At 42.2% G+C, this 19,067-nt stretch overlaps 2 protein-coding genes across 2 annotated transcripts in view; one reads left to right on the forward strand and one right to left on the reverse strand.

Moving 5' to 3' along the window:
- syne1b (spectrin repeat containing, nuclear envelope 1b) overlaps positions 1–11,251 on the forward strand; it is a gene marked incomplete at its 5' end in the record, with an annotated part of 117,713 nt that extends 106,462 nt beyond the window's left edge. Inside the window, 11 exons of the mRNA XM_080750707.1 lie at positions 55–382; positions 948–1,049; positions 1,871–1,974; positions 2,206–2,332; positions 3,026–3,237; positions 4,126–4,326; positions 4,569–4,697; positions 5,107–5,319; positions 7,087–7,179; positions 8,174–8,232; positions 9,904–11,251. Coding sequence (XP_080606833.1) covers positions 55–382; positions 948–1,049; positions 1,871–1,974; positions 2,206–2,332; positions 3,026–3,237; positions 4,126–4,326; positions 4,569–4,697; positions 5,107–5,319; positions 7,087–7,179; positions 8,174–8,232; positions 9,904–10,162 — 1,827 coding nt within the window. The 3' untranslated portion in view covers positions 10,163–11,251. The remainder of the gene's footprint in view (positions 1–54; positions 383–947; positions 1,050–1,870; positions 1,975–2,205; positions 2,333–3,025; positions 3,238–4,125; positions 4,327–4,568; positions 4,698–5,106; positions 5,320–7,086; positions 7,180–8,173; positions 8,233–9,903) is intronic.
- Positions 11,252–11,381: 130 nt separating this feature from the next.
- On the reverse strand, positions 11,382–17,168 carry ccdc170 (coiled-coil domain containing 170; the record flags this gene model as incomplete). The annotated part of the gene is made up of 8 exons (XM_080751005.1): positions 11,382–11,669; positions 11,882–12,085; positions 12,363–12,605; positions 13,850–14,023; positions 14,250–14,450; positions 15,272–15,592; positions 16,392–16,574; positions 17,142–17,168. 8 exons carry the CDS (start codon positions 17,166–17,168, stop codon positions 11,382–11,384), a joined length of 1,641 nt encoding a protein of 546 aa, XP_080607131.1.
- Positions 17,169–19,067: the final 1,899 nt, after the last annotated feature.

Consider the following 19,067-nt stretch of genomic DNA (forward strand, 5'->3'; position numbering starts at 1 on the left):
AATGCATGCACATGCAGATGTGTAAAGCACACGGTGTCACTCCTCTCTCCTCAGCTGACTGACGATGACACCGAGGTGTCGTTCTCGGACCGCGAGCTGGAGCTAGACGAGCACGGCGACCTGTCCAGCCTGCCATGGAGCGAGCGTCTGGGAGACGGCTTCCTCTCCCCCCTGCCCTCCTCCAGCCGCTCCACCTCCCTAGCAGCCCCGCTCAGGACCGAGCGCTCCGGCAGAGACACCCCAGCCAGCGTGGACTCCATCCCCCTGGAGTGGGACCACGACTACGACCTGAGCCGTGGGCTGGAGAGTGCCAGCAGGGCCCTGAGAGAGCAGCAGAGCGAGGAAGGGGACTTCCTCCAGCGCTCCGGTTCAGCTCTGTCAGGTCAGCATGCAAAAACAACACCCTGTGTCCTGTTTCAGGTTGAGGGATGGACAGGGATTTTAAAGAAGGATAAGGTGCTTCATTACATGCTGGATGTCCATTCATGTCTGTCCAAGAATGTTTTGGTGGCTGCCATACTGGAAGCAGATGCTTCTTTTGTCAGCCTTTTAAGTGGAAGGACTTACTGTAAAGTAAGATTTTTCAGAGAGACCGATCAACTGAAACTACTCCCAGGTTGTAATGAATCAAATAAAAAATATGTTGTTAACTTCAGAACGGTGACATAATTTATGTTGACTGACTCCAGAGCCATACATGTGTTCTGTCGTAAGGCCAGAATATTTACGGTACAAATATATATTGCAATAATAGGTCTAGACAACAACGAAAAAGTATTGCTTTAAGTCACATTGTAATTACTGTCTAAAATATTGTCTTGATGCTCTAAACCATCTGACCTGGTGTTCCTGTTTGATCATAACAATCATTACACCCTTGATCTTACCAGTTCATTATTTGAATAATACCCCAGTGTTGAATGTATACTGTATAATGTTTCTTCCAGGTGTAGTGATCCCAGAGAGCCCTGAGGAATATGTTAAAATAACAGAACAAACACTGAGATCTTCCACTGGTAGGCAACAGAAATCTCCCCAGCATGACACAAGTGTTTGGGGACTAGAAGTAACAGCCACCTGTCTGAGTTAAAATCACACAATAATAATCTGCTCACTGGCTTGGTCTTTGATTTGGACTTTGATTTGTGTGTTGTTGTTTTCTCTTCATACTGTATCTTGACAAACACACACACACACGCACGCACGCGCGCACACGCGCGCGCACACACACACACACACGCACACACACACACACACACACACACACACACACACACAACCACACACAGATTGAGCGCTGTAACAAAGCAACATGTTTCTAACATGGGGTTAGGTTCAATTCCATTTCTATTTTGTTAGTTCAATTCAAGTATTTTTTAGACAATCCCAAAAATGTGCTGAATTGAAATGGAATTCATCCAAACTCTCCTTCTAACCTGCTTTTTCTGACTTTTGTTTGACTTGCAGAGTGTTGTTATTTGTAGCTAACCTCTTTAGAGATTTTTCACGTTCACACTGTTGTTTCAGATAAGCATGATGTTCACGTTTGCAAGGAACACTGGACACTTTTATTTGATATTTTCATGTTGTCGTGTTGTCTCTCCATTCTCACCATCGGGCCTGAGCACCCGCAGTACTGCTGGTTTTCATTCTTGTTGTATAACAAATCTAGACCGGGCCGGGACAATGGGTGAGGGAAATTAACTACCTGGTGGAACAGGACACTAGCAGTAATCTGGCTCCCAGGGTCCCTGTGAGAACCACTGGTTTACAGCAAACATGACTTGCCTGTTCCCGGAGATGCTGAACTGAAAAAAATGTGTAAACACATTTAGATCCTCCATCGTCTGACCCCTTGATGTTATGTCAGCAGGAGACATTGGCTCTGTGGATAGCAGCCGCTTCCACCTGCATCACTCAGACAGTCGCACACCCACCAGCAGTACAGAGTTGGATGCGTCATACATGGGATACGTGAGTGATGCTCTATTACACCTGGTCCATCAAAATATGTGCAGATATTCCAAATAATCATAATTATACATAAAACCATTATTGTATGACAAATATTAAAAATCAGAGTAATTTAAAAAAAAAGGTTCTTGATTATCCCATTCATTGAAAACAGAATCGGAATAGTGTGCAGCCATACAAGAAAATTTCACTGACAAGCTACATTATACATATTTCCTGGCTGACCTGTAGATGCGGTTGTTGGGTGAGTGCCGTGGCAGCATTGATGCAGTGAAGAGGATGGGCTTCGAGCTGAAGGAGGAAGAGGACCCTGGTTCTGGACTGGCAGACGCCAGCAGTTCAGAGTCCCAAACATCAGGTACTGCTGTCATGGCATTTTGACCAGTTTTAATGCATTATTAAACACGTAGTGTCCCTATTTTGAGGCTAACTCTCAGCTGACAACGCATCTTGTGAGCTTGTAGTTTGGCTATTTTTAGCCAGAGATTTAGTGTAGAGCGAAAATAGGAGGGGGGCCTACTAGCATAGAGCCCTTGGACCACCGGTCAATATTATAGGGTTTAAGTGATAACTTGAATGTGATTTAATTCACACAATGACAAGAACCAAGGTTTTTCTGTTCAGAATTAAGCCAATGTGGACCTACTGAAAACACTGCAATTCTAATTCATGGCCCAGCAGGTGGCGCTAATTTCCGAATAGAATAAAGGCTGGCCTGGGCCACAGGGTAGTGGTCCAGGCACCTAGGCTGGTAATCCGGCCTGACAGTGTGTCGCGGGTTCAAGTCCCGATCAAGATGACCTTTGCTGTGTGTCACCCCCCCATCTCTCTCCCCCTTTCCTGTCAACTTACTGTATCTGTATATTGTACCTACCAATAAAAAAAAGGCAGAAAAGGCCTCAAAAATATATTTAAAAACATATATATAATAATAAGAATAAAGACATACTGATTCATATTTTGATTATATTGATCACACAGTGCTTATATTGTGATAATATGCTCAGGACGTCCTTAGCAGCTGTCCCTCTTTTATTTTTGTGTATCCCAGGTGTGATTGAGCGCTGGGAGCTGCTGCAGGCTCAGGACCTCAGCAAAGGGCTCCGCACCAAGCAGAACCAGCAGCAGTGGCAGCAGCTGAACTCTGACCTGAACAGCGTGTGGACGTGGCTGGGTCAGACGGAGGAGCAACTGGACGAGCAGCGGAGGCTGGACCTCAGCACCGACCTCCAGATGATAGAGCAGCGCATCAAGAAACTCAAGGTGACCGAAGACTTATTTAATTTCCAGATTTCTTTGAGAATCTTTCTTTACTGTGCTTTCTGTCTCAGATATACAAGTGCGCTTGTACATCTGCTATTTTTTAAAGATTTTGAAAATATTTCAAAAGTCTTTGAATATTTTTGAACCGATTATAAATGTATTCTAAATCCTTCTTCTAAATCAGTGGTTCTCAAACTTTTTCATGTCAAGGACCCCCAAAATTTCATGTATTTGGCCGCAGACCCCCATCTCAAAATGTTGTTCCAGGGACCCCCAGAAGCAAATATTTGAGTTACAAATGCTTTTAAAAAGATATATTCAAAGATTTGCAAAAGATTTTGCTATCTTTCAAAAATAGCAGATCTACAAGCTCGCAGCGTGGCACTCGGTGACATGCTGTGAGCTTGTATATCTGCTATTTTTCAGTAGTTAAAGTATAAAATAATTCCAGATCTTAATGGGTTAAATGTTATACACCTCTACCAGTATGTGCTTTCAAAGTATGAGAAGTGCAACACAAACAAAAGCAAATTAGAGGTGTGCATAGTTGAGCTAAGCCGCTCATCTCTAGATGACCTCAGTGTCCAAGGGAATGACTTTTCATACAATCACTCATTGTTCTACAGCGAACAGTAGGCTACTGAAGTTATATGATATGTTATTATGTCAGATATTGACACAATGGCTTGTTGGCTTCAGTTGTGTACTGAGTCATTCCAGAATTGATATGTATGTACTGTATGTAAATACTTGTACACAGACAAACAGACCCTCATTTCTCAACTTTAATGTATTATTATTGTGTATTATTTCAGCCTTTGTGCATCTAAACTGTACTTTTTTCCACCCTGTTCAATTTCATTAACAACTTCTTCTGATTGTCTACAGGAGCTACAGAAGTCCTTCGACAAGCGCAAGGCTATTGTTCTCTCCATTAACCTGTGCAGTACAGAGTTTGTGCAGTCTGACACAGAGGAGTCACGAGAGCTGCAGGCCAGACTGAAAGATATGAACCACCACTGGGACAAACTGGGCAACTCACTGGAGGAGTGGAGGTCCTCTCTTCAGCAAGCTCTCATGCAGTGCCATGTAAGTCAAACGTTTGACCCCAAACTGAGTTACATATGAATTTATTTTAGTTTTAGTCCAGTTTTGTTATTTCGCAATTGAAATAATCACTCAAATGCATAAATATCGTCTGTTTGTATTGTTGATCACAACAATGCAGTATGATCTCATAGCTAAAGTGTGTTTCATTTAAGTGTAGTGATTATCAAATCTTGAATGAGTATTAGCTCTACATACATTCCTTATGCAAATTTAATTTGTAGGACTTCCATGAGATGAGTCATGGTCTGCTTTTGTGGCTGGAAAACATCGACCGTCGGCGGAATGAGATCATTCCCATCGATCCCATGCAGGACAGCGACACTCTACATGACCATCACAAAACACTCACGGTATGAAGGAGTTTATACAGCGTGGCCCTGCTGGAGTCTAGCCATCTATAAGACTGTTGGTCTTACCGTCTTTGTCTCCAAAGCTATTCTCGCAAACCACTATGCCAAATGTCTTGTGCACATTGGCAGTAGGCCAAAATAATGGTTCATTACAAAATATACACACTATATTGACTGTCATAAACGATTTTTTGGTCTTGAGTTACAACCGAAAATATAAACCTTTTTGTTTTATTTTAGCTTTTAGATAAAAGAGACAGTAAAGCAAAGGTAGACAGTACATCACAGGTGGAATTGAACTGGGGACGTTCCTATGATGTGGTAGATGCACTAATCGCTCAGCTACTGGAATGACTGTCCAGCTCTAATTCTAATCCATTCCTATCTACCACCTTTTTGATTCCCACAGCAAATCCGACGGGAGCTGCTGGATTCCCAGCTGAAGGTAGCATCTCTCCAGGACATGTCCCTGCAGCTGCTCGTGAACTCCCAAGGCAGTGACTGCCTGGAAGCCAAGGAGAAGGTCCACGTCATAGGGAACCGCCTCAAACTGCTGCTGAAGGAGGTGACTCGAGACCTGCGGGAACTGGCCAAGATTCTGGATATCACCAGCAGTCAACAGGTCAGAACTACTTAATGCCACACACACACACACACACACACACACACACACACACACACTAGGGATGCGAATCTCGACCACTGAGGCGATACGATACGGACCTCGATACACAGCCAGCGATACGATATAATTGCGATACATTGAAATCCTGACGATACGATACATCACGATCCACCCCTGTTCCCGATACGATGCGATACGATTCACGATTCACCACGATTCAAGCCCAAATCCCAAAATGTACAAAACATAGCGACTAAAAATTTATGAAATTTAAATTCAAGGCAATTTATTGTTTCACTGTAGTACTAGGCTCTGTCTAACAACCCAACATATAGTATTCTGGGAGAACACAAAGCTGCTAGCTATTGTAGAAGTGTTTGATAACTAATCATATAGAAGGCCTATGTCATTATTAGTAGGCCTATATGTCTTCAACTGGGAGTCAGGGACCCCAATCCAGGGTTATTACAGGGGGCCTGCCAAATATTTGTGTGATACAGTATAGCCTACAGCGAGGGTCCCTGCTTGATCTCTGTCTGAGCTAAGGGGTCCTTGACCTGAAAAACAATAAAGTCCCTCCCTGGTTTGTATTTATATAATATAATATAATATAATATAATATAATATAATATAATATAATATAATATAATATTATATTATATTATATTATATTATATTTAATCCAGGATTATGCAATTTTTATAGCCAAAATGTTTTAAAACAGACCTACAAGCTCACAGCGCGTCGCATCCACGACGCATTGTGAGCTTGTAGGTCTGCTATTTTAGGTGCAACACCTTTGTACTGCGATGTATAAATTAGGCTTCTTTTCCAGAGCAGAACTAGCAGCAGAGAAAGTGAGAGAGTTGCTTGCATCAACAGGAAAGTTGTAGAACAGTGACAAATACTTTGTTTTAAACGCAAGCAGTAGTCCTACAACACCCAGCAACATTGTTGTTGTTGTGTGTGTGCAGTTAATATAGCGCAGAGAGAAGATGATCTCAATCAATTGTCCGTCGAAGATTCGCTAAGAAACGGCTGTTGATTACATATCACTCGATCAGCCTGTGCTACTCTGTGACAACAATCAGCGCAGCGGACTTGGATGTTATAAAGCTAAGTACTGTACTAATCTATCATCTTTTTAACCCGTGGGGCTGCTAGTTCGTCTGTGTTGATTCACTCGCATTTCGCTGTCTGTCTCCCTGGTTGCAAGCATGCAGAGTGCAGATGTCCGTCTGTCCGAGAGCAGCTCGCGTTAAAGACTGGCTTTTGGGGAGGGGGCTGAACCGAACGGCTGATGATGGTGCATTCATGGCGCCTCGGAAACACAGGATAGAATGAAATACTATTATGGAAGAACCGATACAATCGCGGAATGTACCGATCCAGACACTCACGGCACGATCCATCACGATTTCGGCCGTCTATTGTACCGGTACACACTGAATGAACCGATTCGACCGTATTGCGGACGTTTGTATCGCGATTACGATCCGTACCGGTATATCTTCGCATCCCTAACACACACACACACACACACACACGGGATTTTGTGTAATGCAAAGAGAACTTGAAGGAATCTTTGTTATCAATGATGTTGCACACAAGTACAGACTAAATGCAACATGAAAATATTGTTGATTTATTCACGTTTGGCATCTAAACCTTTTGCTGATGGCTCCTGATACGTATGTCTCTCTCTTTCTGTTTCTTTCTCTCTCTTTCTCTCATTCTCATCTCCACACCTTCTCTACCCCTCAGGATCTGTCTTCGTGGTCATCTGCTGATGACCTGGACACCTCTGGTTCAATCAGTCCCTTGTCAGGAAGGAGCACGCCCAGTCGACGACGATCGGTAACGTATAGCTGCACATGGCACATGCACCGTCACTGAGAAGCAAGGTTTTTGGTTAACCCCGCCCCCCTTGTAAGACAGAGCATCACAGATGCCTCGACTGCATCAGCTGAAGGCCAGATTCACCTCTTCTCATCCCAGGAGCTCACCTCACACCTCTCCACACCTCTACTCCCCTCTTCACATGTCACACACCACCCACTCCTTCTGGTCTCTGAACCGTTTCCCCCAGCCTTTTATTCTTCTTGCACGTTGTCTCTTCCCAGAGCGAACCCCCACCAGAGCACTGGAGAAATTACTTTTTTCCCCACTCTTTATTTCTTCCTTTTCTTGTATGACTTTTGTTTAGTTATTCAGTTTTAGTTTTCTGTTTTTCCAGTCTAGTTTTTCCACACACACACACATAAATTCTGCCCTATGAATTTGAGGTCCTGGTGGACCTCCTGGTCCTGGTGGTCCTGGTTTCATCTCTTCACACTCTGGTTTCCCTCTTTGTCCCTAGAATGTTGGCTATTTAAAACTGCTCAAAATGCAGAATGTGGACCAAACAGGTATATCTTTAACTGTTAAAAACAAATGGGCAGATTCTTGTTTAAATTCATCAGAAGATGAAATCTTAACATGCTCATTTTAACAAGCATATCTCTCAGTCAATCCAAATAAGCATATTAATGCTTTTAAGATGTGCTTGGTGTCACTAAAAGTCTGTTACCAAGGCAAATCATACATCCTAAGGCATACGTCTTAGCTTTCAGTATGAGTTGGGTTTGTTGGTAACAGCACTTCATTCAAACACGCCACAGTAGCCGTGCACTTTGGAAAGCCAGTTTCTTGATAAATCACGGTTTACTATCTTTCACCGACACCTTCACATATGATTTTGTTGCTGCTCTTTATTCATTTTGGGATTTCTTTCATCGGTAGCTTTTGTCTTTATTTGCCTGGACTGAAACATACTTTCTTTCTTTTACTCCCCCCTGTTCATTGCAAACAGCAACGGGGCAAATGTAGTCTGTCACCCTCTGGACCTCCTGTGAGCGGTTCACACCACAGGTACCTTTCTGTTGGTTTCTAGAACACCCAGAAGATAATGGAACTCTACCCATGATGCACTTGGAGCCCCCTCCACCCCAATGGCTCCTTGCTTACTAACCTTGAATGACCCTAACAGTCTCACATAACTTTTTCCTTTTAAATAAATATTAGATCCCTAATTATAGTTAGTTATACAATTTTTAATAGCTCATGACAATGAATTCCATCATCTTCTAAGTCTAGACACTATGTGTAGGCTAGGGGATGAGCTGAATGGTAGCCCACACATCCTTCAAGAGATTCATAAGGAATGGTGCAAGGCCTCTTCTCTGCAAATGCCCTCGGCTGCTTAACACTGCTAACCAGAGGGCATTATTATCTATGTATATCGCATAAATAACTCGATCTAACACTCCCTGCTGAGCAACAACTGAGCACACACACCCTTTCCTTCAAAATGCCAAGCCAGTACATGTCTGCAATGAACAATGCAAAGGCTGCAATTTCTCTTTATCGCTCTCTCTTGTGTGTCATTTCTTCTTTTTCTTGCTTTCTTTCTTCTATCTCACTGACTATTCACCATCCCCCCTCCTTGATCTGCCATTCTTGCCTCTCAAGTCTCCATTTTGTCAAAATGTTAGGGCAGGGGTCAGGCACTTTAGCAAACACACAGGACTACCTGTGTAAGACAGGCTTTAATGACATCCCTGCGTTCCTGATTGACATGGATTTAATGTTACCCAATTAGAGAGTACACCAGGCCTCTGTGTCTGTGTCTGCTTAGTAAGAACAAATGCAGGTGTTTGTGTTTCCCCAGTGGGTAGGTATCTGTGAGCTGCACTGCAAACATTCCTCTTTTAGATGACTATATTATTTCCTTTCGTTGAAAGCAGACAGTTTTTATGGAGGGTGGTGGTGTTTTCAGATGGTGAACTATAATACTGTATGTTTAACAAAAGCTGAGCAAAGCTACTCTACCCTGATTAAAGAGCTTTTTTTTTTAATTATTATCGCTATGCTACTTGTCTTGGCATGCTTTGCATTTTTCAATGAACACAAACCTCCAAAGAGAGCTTCTATGAATATCAGAATATTCAACTGCAGCATGCCCTTTGTCTTTTATCCTAACGCCCCTGCAAGGGAATGCTACCTCACATACATGCTGTATCTGTTTTGTGATGTAGGATTGTATGTATGCCTGGAGATTTGCTTCATGACTGTCTTTGTTATTGTGTTTTGCCAACCATTCTGTGTAAATCACCAATGCCAAATACTGTGTAAACATTGCTTTCAGGTGTCTACCCACCATTGCCTTGTAAATACACCAGTTTTGGCAAGCACAGATACTGTATACAGTTCCCTATAGTTGCTGGAACTGAGATCTTATTTGGATTGAAAATTGGTACACTGCACACGAACCACTGACCCACTTTTGGGGAAATAGCAAATGAACTAGAGTGAGTTTTGAGTGGAGTTGGTTAATTAAATGACAGTAAGTTGATAGATGTTATACGAGTTTATCTCTGTAGCCACAGTAAAGCGATCTCTCCGGCTGCCAGCGTATTGTAATCCTAACATTGTGAGTTTGATGACTCCAAATCAAATGGCTGGCGGAGGGAACGTGAATGTCTTTAACTTGTTGGTTGTGTTGAACTAAATGAGTTTTTCGGGACGGTGCCATGTGACTAGGTCTCGCAGCGACGCTGGGTTCGCTTCCTCCCGTTCTGAGTCGGACACGTCGCCGTCCTCACCGGCTCGTAGATGGTCCCTCGTGAGACGTGTCCTCTGGGTGGCACTCCCTCTCCAGATCTTCCTGCTGCTGCTGCTGGTAGGCATGTCCTGCCTGGTGCCAATGTCTAACGGAGACTCTGGTTGTTCTCGGCTCAACAACTTTGCTCGTTCCTTCTACCCCATGCTCAGCTACACCAACGGGCCACCTCCTGTGTGAAGGCGGACAATGAATAATATCCACGCAGCAAAGTTCTCAGTGTTCATTTAACCCGGAGAGTGCAAAAATGAACCATATGGTGTACATTTTTACAGTCTCTGAGCTAAATGAACTCAGAGGAACATACTGTGTGCAGCTATCCAGAACTGCTGCAGGGTTTTAAAATAGGTTGGGGTTACTCTTGGTTTGACCACAACAATCGATGTTGAACTTTCGAGAGTGGTCTGTTACTTACTTCAGCTCAATCTCGGTCATGCGTTTGTTTTGACAAAATAACAGCTGCTATCTCCAGTTAATCTCTTATTGTGTAGCACCTAGGAACACGTTTTTCACTGTCTTAACGCTGTATATTTCTGTGTCAATTAAGAAGCATCATTGGTGTGAAAAACTAAGAACCCCCCTCACGAAGTAAAACATAATAATAATGAAAACCTACATTCTTTGGACACAGTGAATATCAGCAAGTTAAAGGAAGTGTTGAAGCCCCCTAGAACACATTTTGAGTATTTGTGGGAAGTTGTTGGACTGTTGAAGGAAATGTTGGGATAAAATAAGCTACATTATAAGTTAAATGCTGAAATTATAGCCTGTGAATTTGCTTGTAACAACTGAAATTTTGTAATATAACATTTAATATATCTTATATTGCAATTATTTTTTTACGTATTTTGGCATGTCGTTCTAACCTATGATTTTATTTACTTACATATCGCTCAGTGTGTCAGTCATCAAAGTAATATTATTTTTTAACATGAATTCCATGTTAAATCAATGACTGAAGATCCATTTAAGCCAAATTGTGTGTTGATTACTTAAGAAGAAAGGAAACCCATTACTATGAAGAGTTTGAAAACCGTACCAACATACTGTACAATTCATTGAACCATGTAACTGTATACATCGTTTTTATTTTTTTAACAAGATATAACATGACAACATTCAGAATCATGAGATAAGAACAGAATGACTGTATATTTTGTATGGCCCTCTCCGTCCAGTATCAAATAATATAACAGTCCTGGATTATTTAACATGATTTGTATATAATGGTCAAAATCTATGAAATATTGTATGTACTGTATATCTGAATATCACAAACAATGAATGCCAAATCCTTATTTTGATTTAGTCTTTTATTGATCTTTCACACACATTGTTTTATTCATTTTCATGCTCGTTCGGTGAATCATTTCAAAGCCATAGGAGTTATGATAGTAATTTAACTGTCCTGGCCAAATGTTGCATCATCAGGACCAAAGGACCTAGAGGTAGAAGCATTCAAGGTGGAGGAACTGTCAGGATATGGAGATGTTGCCTGGATTTGGGGGAGAAAAGGGTGGGTAGGACAGTGCCACGGCAGGGCATGGTGATGAGGATGAAGGTGGTGGTGGTGGTGTTGATGGTGAAGGAGGCTCTCTAGTAACTTGATGATTTCATAATTTGGAAGAGCCAAGGCTGTTGCATCAAGGCCTAGCATCTGCGAAACCACTCTGCGGAAGTCAAACAGCTGAGGCAGGGAGAGAGAAAATAAATGGGCGTGAATCTGACAGTTATTTACAAAAAATATATGACAATAAGCCTTTAAAAATAAGAAACTAATTCCCTCTCCAAATTCTACAGAGGACCATTTTGTTGACCACTTGAACCTGAACGTGTTCAAGCACCAGGGAGCTGTGCACATGTTCATGTTTTAATACAAAAATGAGATGAAAAAAATACCTCTCTCTCCCTCTCAGAGAGCTGAGCTAGGGTCTGCCTGAGGGTGACAAGTTGCTGCTGGCCTTCCTCCGCCTTCTTCTCTTGGCTCTGTAGGTCTGAGCTAATTGAGCTCAAGGTCTTCTCTACTTCTGCCTTCCCTTCCACCAGGTCCTCCAGAATTTTACTCTGCTCCTGCATGGCCTGACTCTGTTCCATGACTTTAAGCTTAACAATGTCAATGACACAGCAAGGACCAAAGAACCAGTTGTCAATGTCTGAATCAAAATAATAATAATTCAACAACTTTATCAAGGATTGAAATTGTTTTCTCACATTGCATTAGTATATGACCACAGGGTTTGAATATGTAATACAGTATACTGTATAGTATAGTATATAAGAATGTATACTGCATAACACAAATACATGTACGTCATGAGGTCATTGGCCTTGTGACTCTGCCTCTGGGTGGAGTGTGGACCCAAGCTGTTCTCCCCACTACCTTGAGCTCGTTGGTGTGGCAGAGCTGAGCCTGGAGCTCAGTGTTGCACAACTTGGCGGCCTTCAGTTCGCCCTGGAGACGCTCCACCTTCTTCTGCAGCTTCCTGGCCTCCAGGTGAGCATCATCACGCTCCACAGCCAGAGCTGACCGGCTCCTCTTCTCCTCCTCTAGCTCTGCCACCTTCTTCCTTAGAAGTTCTGTGTGGAGCTCCTTGCCCTCCAGTCGACTTTTCTGTGTCTTTAACTATTGTTAAAAAGGGACGTTGCAAATGTAAATGTATACATTTTCCCTTATTCGTACCAATCTATTTTACTCTTGAGTTTCTCCAGACTTTTCTTTGTGGTACTGAACTATATCGACTCTCCAATTTGTATTTTTTTGATGCCTTGGGCTGACAGCAACCCCCCAGAATGCACTGCAAGTGTTGAGATGGTGTAATGTTTATTTTAATTGAAAGATTTTCGTTTTTTGTGTTTGACAAACATGTTGGACATGTTGAGCTTGTCTTCTTTCAATTACAAAAGAGCACAAAACCTTTTCTACAGTTATTGCTGGATATTCTCTGTCGGTGCTGTCATCCTATCATGACATGGGATCCTTTTTACTGCCGTGGTTTATCTTTTGGAAAGTACCCCTGTCTGAGAGAAGTGTTGCTTTTTGTAGCACCGGAACACTACTCTTTATTTTGAAGCACCTGAAACTGTGACACAGTAGCCATCAGTGACACAAAATGACTTTTGTTCAAATGAGTCAATGGAGGAAGAATAAAGGCACAAAATAGGTCTGCACACCATTAGCCACCTTAAGTGACATGTATTAAGGCATCCATTAGGCAACTTATGTGCCTTTGCTAGCTGCAGCTAGACATCCCCACACATGTTAGTTAGCTGCATTAGTATATAGGCTGGCCCCAGGCTAGTAGGTGATAGCTTTGAATTCAAGTGAGGATAAAAAAGCCTGACACAATTATTCACTTAAGCCCTAAATACTTAGTTGTACAACAAATAGTGAAATCGCCCATTGGAACATTTTGAGAATAATGTAATAAACTAAATTAACCTATAATGACATGCAGAAGTAGGGACTCCAGGTTGAAAGTGGTTAAGTAACTGTATAATTGTATTAAGCTACGGGATCATTACAAGATGATACCCACCTTATGCTGTCAATGCAAGGTCAAAGGTCACAATACTGTAAATTCTGTGACTGGTGTTTCCACCCCAGAAGTAAATCAACCTGGTTAAAGGAGTAGTTCACCCCCAAAATGCCTTTTTTGTCTTCTATTTATTAATTTATTACTCTCGCCATGGAAACTTGAGTTCAGTTTTTTGTATTTGTCGTATTCCTAAGACAGAAAATTGACTATAGTAAATGTACCCCCATTGATTCCGGATGGTCCCCATCTACTCCTTTAAGGTTAGAATGTTTTCTAAATATCAACAACATAGCTTTGAACTATAGGTGGCAATAGGTCATGTAAATTATACCTTCCGTTGCAGGCTGTAGGCTAGAGTTTGGGATTCTGCCAAAGCAGTCCCTTCCTGTTTAACAAGTTGTTCTGCTCGGGACAGAAGTAGCTTTAGCCTCATATCGAAGCCAAGGTCCACAGCAATGCTGTCAACTTTCATGGTCTCTGACAACTGTTCCAGGAACTTTTGATACTGCAAAAGGAGCAAACTCAGTGTTAAATGAACACTGAATTAACACTGAGAAATGTTCATCATAATAAACATATTGAATACTGTACATGAATGAGAGTTATTGTTAATTCATACATTTTTATGTTTTTGTTATTCCAAAAGCAGCTGCGCATATGCCGTGATTAGATCTGGACGTGATAACTCGACTACCCATCATGACCCATGGGCCTGCTGCCAGTGTACTCACATGTTGTTGGCCGTGGCTCAGTCCATCACGATGGACGTCTGCCGACAACAGCTCGCCCTCTAGCTGCTCTAGTCTGCCTCTCAGGTCCTGGACTTGAAGTTCTGCGAGCTGAGCCCTCTGCAGAGCACTGTGGTGAAGCTCTGTCTGCCTGGCCAGCTCATCTGAGTCGTGGGACAGCCTCAGTTCCATCTCTGCCATGGCCTGCAGGGTTAGTTATTGGGGAATAAAATCTGTAAGGGATCCCGGGCCTGAAGTTAGAGTGACAAATTAATGCTTAGTTTTGGCTTAGACCGGCAAAGATTCATGAGAATGCAGAGAGGGGTAAATCAGTCCTGGCCTAAACACAATGCCATGTAATAACCCCCCATGGAACCAGCTTCATTAATGCATACCGTAGTGAAATGTGGAAACACAGCACAAAAGCACAATTAATTAGAACAGGCAGTAATACCATTTCACTGAACTTTCATTACTAAGAGAGCTGCTGATTTTAGAGTGGAAATGCCTCTGACTATTATAGGGCAGGAATTGTTGCTGAGCAGCACAATATTCAAGGTGTAATGGCCCATAATGATCCCCTGTGGAACCTGGTCTAATGATGTTAATTAAATAACTTAATGGAGTGAGGAATCTTATCTCCACACTATATCTACCTGTATATAACTTATACTACTGAATATACTGTGTATAGTATATAGGCTACAGTAAGGTATATTGGGGGTTCAGGTAGGAAGGGGCCAAACGCCCGAGCCTGCTTTGATCTAGTTCATATTCATGTGCCCAATGCCCATCAATATCAGCCTCTATCCTTATGTTTACATTCATATTTTTAATGTACTTGTTCAGTGTAATGCACATCTATTGGTGTATCTACGTATGAAGAAATAAAATACATACGTATGATATACAAAATAAATTGTGACTTATCAGTAGTCAACAAAGCTGTCATACTGAAACTTGGCCGATCTATGAGTGCCTGTGTTTTGTATTCTTTATAAAAGCCACAGGTTATAGTATTATACCGTTTGTGATTTTCCCTCCCGGGTGCAGAGGGTTTCCAGTTTCTGCAGAATGTCCTCCTCTGAGGGTGGGATGTCTCCCTCAGAATCACTGTGCAGCAGGGTAGAAACCTTCTTCAGCAGTGCCAGCAGTTGCCCCCGAGCTAAATGAGTTTCATCTTGGCTTATGTGCAGCTTCCCTTCGAGTTCCTCCACCTGTTTCTCCAAACATTCAGATTGGCGCCGGGTTGCCTCGATGACGCGCCTGCTGGCTTCAAGTCGTTCAGTGAGGCTCTGCCTCTCCATCTCTGTGTTCCTCTTCCCCAACACCATGCCTTCAAACTCCTGAGACAACATACATTGCACATTTAACCACTGGAATCCTGGTGTTCCTATTCTGGGGCAAACAGCAGATCGATCTACAAGCTTGTATAGCTTGTACTCTTGGGACCCAGGTTACAGAAATGCATTATGAATTAAACACTCGAGTCCTATTTCAAATGTAATGAAAATAGCAGATCTACACACTCGCAACAACTTGTCACACCTCAATGCGTTGTGAGCTGGTAGATTTGGACATTTCTGTCAAAACTATAGAATGCTGTTTGGTAACACTTGCTATTTATAATGCATCATAGACATGCGATGCATAGGAATTGTTACCTAATCTAAATGTCATTACAGCAGGGGTCATCACCGTTTTCAGGCCAAGGACCCCTTAGTTGAGAGAGAGATGAAGCAGGGACCCCCAAAACATGTTAATAAATTCCATATAGTTTCATCTTTAGATAGTTGGATTCATGTCAATTTCAGTTTTCAGATATTTAACCACTTGAACCGTAAATAATTATAAAACTTGACCTTTCACTCTGTACTTAGTCTGCTCTTTTTCCCCTCTACACTAAACCTCTTGGCCGAAAATAGCCAATCTACAAGCTCACAACGCCTCGCAGTGCGAGGCGTTGTGAGCTTGTAGATCTGCTATTTTTGGCTAAAGTTCTCTGAATATGGATGCTAGGGTTAAAGTGGTTAATATGAAAAAGGAGTCAAAAAATGTTTCTATCACACAAAGATTTGGAGGACCCCCTAGGGGTCCCGGACCCCCTGTTGAAGACCCCTGCATTACAGCATCGCATTGACTCACCACTTTGAGTGAATCAAGCGTCTCGGTACTGCTGACAGCCTTCCTCCTCTCCCAGTCCAGTTCCGTCACCAGCCTCATCACTGTCTGCCTGCTGGCTTTACATTCCACTTCATAGGACCTGATGCTCTCCTCCAACACGGCCAGCCTGCTCCTCAGCCTATCCCTCTCATGGCACTGATCCACCTGTGGAGTTTACGTTCAACGCATGTAGACCTGAGGACCCGATCCTATAAATGTCTTCTAAACAGTTTTCTAAAAACCTATGGTTCTATATTAGTGATTCTCAAAACAAATGTAAATCAAGGACCCCCAGAATTATACATACGGACCCCCATCCCAAAATATTTTGTTCCAGGGACCTCCCACCCCCAGAAGCAAAGATTTGTGTTACAAATGGTTTAAAAAAAATACTATATTCAAAGATTTGCTCAAATGTTCATGTTTTTTTTATAGCAGAGCTAGTTGCTTGTATATCTGATATTTTTGAATAGCCAAAGTATAAATTAATGGTTAAAGTGGTTAAATGTAAAGTGACACAGATGCTTCCTGTAGTAGTAGTAGTAGTAGTAGTAGTAGTAGTAGGCTGCTACTAGTACTACTACTTACTCTATGTCATTATGATTATTCATGAATCATGTAAATTATTCTGAGGTGCAAGTGCACATACAGTATAAAGTACGCCAACAATTTGTTGACAAAATATACCCCAATACCTGCAGCTAGCACACATGTAAAATGTACATAACCTACCTCATCATGTTTTTCAGTAGCTTCCATAATTAGAGGTGGTTAAGGGAAATGTGCTGTGGTCTTGACTCTTGTTTGAAGTCTCCAGGCAACAGAAAACTTATGGCACTGTTTTACCAGAGGGGGTGCTATAAGAACTGTTCTGGGGAACAAACTAACTTTGTTATTCTCAGTCAAAATGAACTAGCCCTTACCCGTTCAAAGATATGAGCTCCAAAATGATGTGCAGTGTGTGGGTTATGGGATGTGCACTGTGCATACAGTATATGAGGGATGGAAAGTAACTTTAACTGGTGCTTGCATGATAATATGTAGGAGCATCAATGTAAATGTAAGAAATACCCGTTTCGTTTAATGGCTACCCCCCCCATCCCACCCGCCTGCGCACACACCCGAGATATGAGCTCCAAAATGATGTGCAGTGTGTGGTTTTGATTGATTGAAGAATTTATTAGAAGTTTGCGGGCTTCACAGTTATGTCAGGTGTGTTCATATGCTAATGGTGATGTGATTTCAGATCAATTGCTCCAGCCACTGAGGAGAAACGCTGTGACAGACACTCACTCACTCACTCACTCAGACAGACAGACATTCGCAAAATTATAGTATAGATTGTGTGTGTGTGTGTGTGTGTGTGTGTGTGTGTGTGTGTGTGTGTGTGTGTGTGTGTGTGTGTGTGTGTGTGTGTGTGTGTGTGTGTGTGTGTGTGTGTGTGTGTGTGTGGGTGTGTGTGTGTGGGTGGGTGGGTGGGTGTGGGTGTGTGTGGGTGATCTGGTCAAGCCAGGCTAGTATATGTTTGTTATTAGCCTGTTGTGGCATATTGATGTTCTTTTCCTTTCTAGTTCCAGTAGGTGGCGGTATGCGCCTTTCTGCCAGTAAACGAAGAAGACGTTCAAGCGAAACTTTATTTGTATTAACGGAAGTTTATCCTGGAAATGAAGCAGACAGAAATGTCATTCAGACATTTACTAACTTAACGTGACTTTTAAAAGGAACACTTTATCGTTACTGAAGCTTGATGTGGTGAGTCGTTTTGTCGTCTTAATTATAATGGCTCTTTCATTTGCTTTGAAAGTGTTGCTGGCTCATGAAATCGTTGAAATGTATCATGTATGTAATAATCTTACAGCCATTCTAGGCTGTTAGGCTATTTAGGCTACGTTATTAGTTTTTTCAAACAAATGCACTGTATTTTGTCAGGGAGGAATGTCCTTCGTTCTGACCCTCTGCTATTTAGTGTAATTTCAAGTTTATCCAAGGTCAGTTTTTATTTTATTTTGCTGGCTCTGCTGGACAGTATTTGAACTTAACTATTTGTTTTACCTAAAATGAAGATGTTCAAATATGCCAACTGTAAAATGTATGTTTATGTAATCCTATAAGTCTGCTAGACCAGTGGTTCTCTAAGTGGGCTCCAGGGGGTTCCTTTAGGGGGTTGCAAAGGGACCCTTTTATCATTGGTTCTCACAGTGGGGTCCGGGGACCCCCAGGGGTCCTTGAGGGAGTTCCAGGGGTTTTCAGAGTGTACAAATGTTTGTACACTCTGAGTTAAATTAACATTCATTTTTAAAGAGAGTAGACTGACAGGAAAATAGGGGGAGATATGGGGAGTGACGGGGTCCCCCACTTCCCCGAAAAAGGTTCTATGTTCCCCGCTCAACCAAAAAAAGGATCTACTGTATGTTCCCCACCAAAAAAAGAAAGAAAGAAAAAAAGAAAAGAAATGGTGAGACATCTGGGCACTAAGAACATTCGGGCAATCCTAATTTAGGTGCCCAGTTGCCCAGATGTCTCCACCCCTAAGTGCCCACTCGTCCAAATGCCCACATGTCCCTCTACATTATTGTGTGTTTTGAGTTGTTATTGATAATTAGAAATGAATATTTCCTGCATTTTTGGATGAGTGGGGAACATAGAACCTTTTTTTGT

The sequence above is a fragment of the Nannobrachium achirus genome (assembly GCF_963921795.1).
Source record: "Nannobrachium achirus genome assembly, chromosome: 20".
NCBI lineage: Eukaryota > Metazoa > Chordata > Actinopteri > Myctophiformes > Myctophidae > Nannobrachium > Nannobrachium achirus.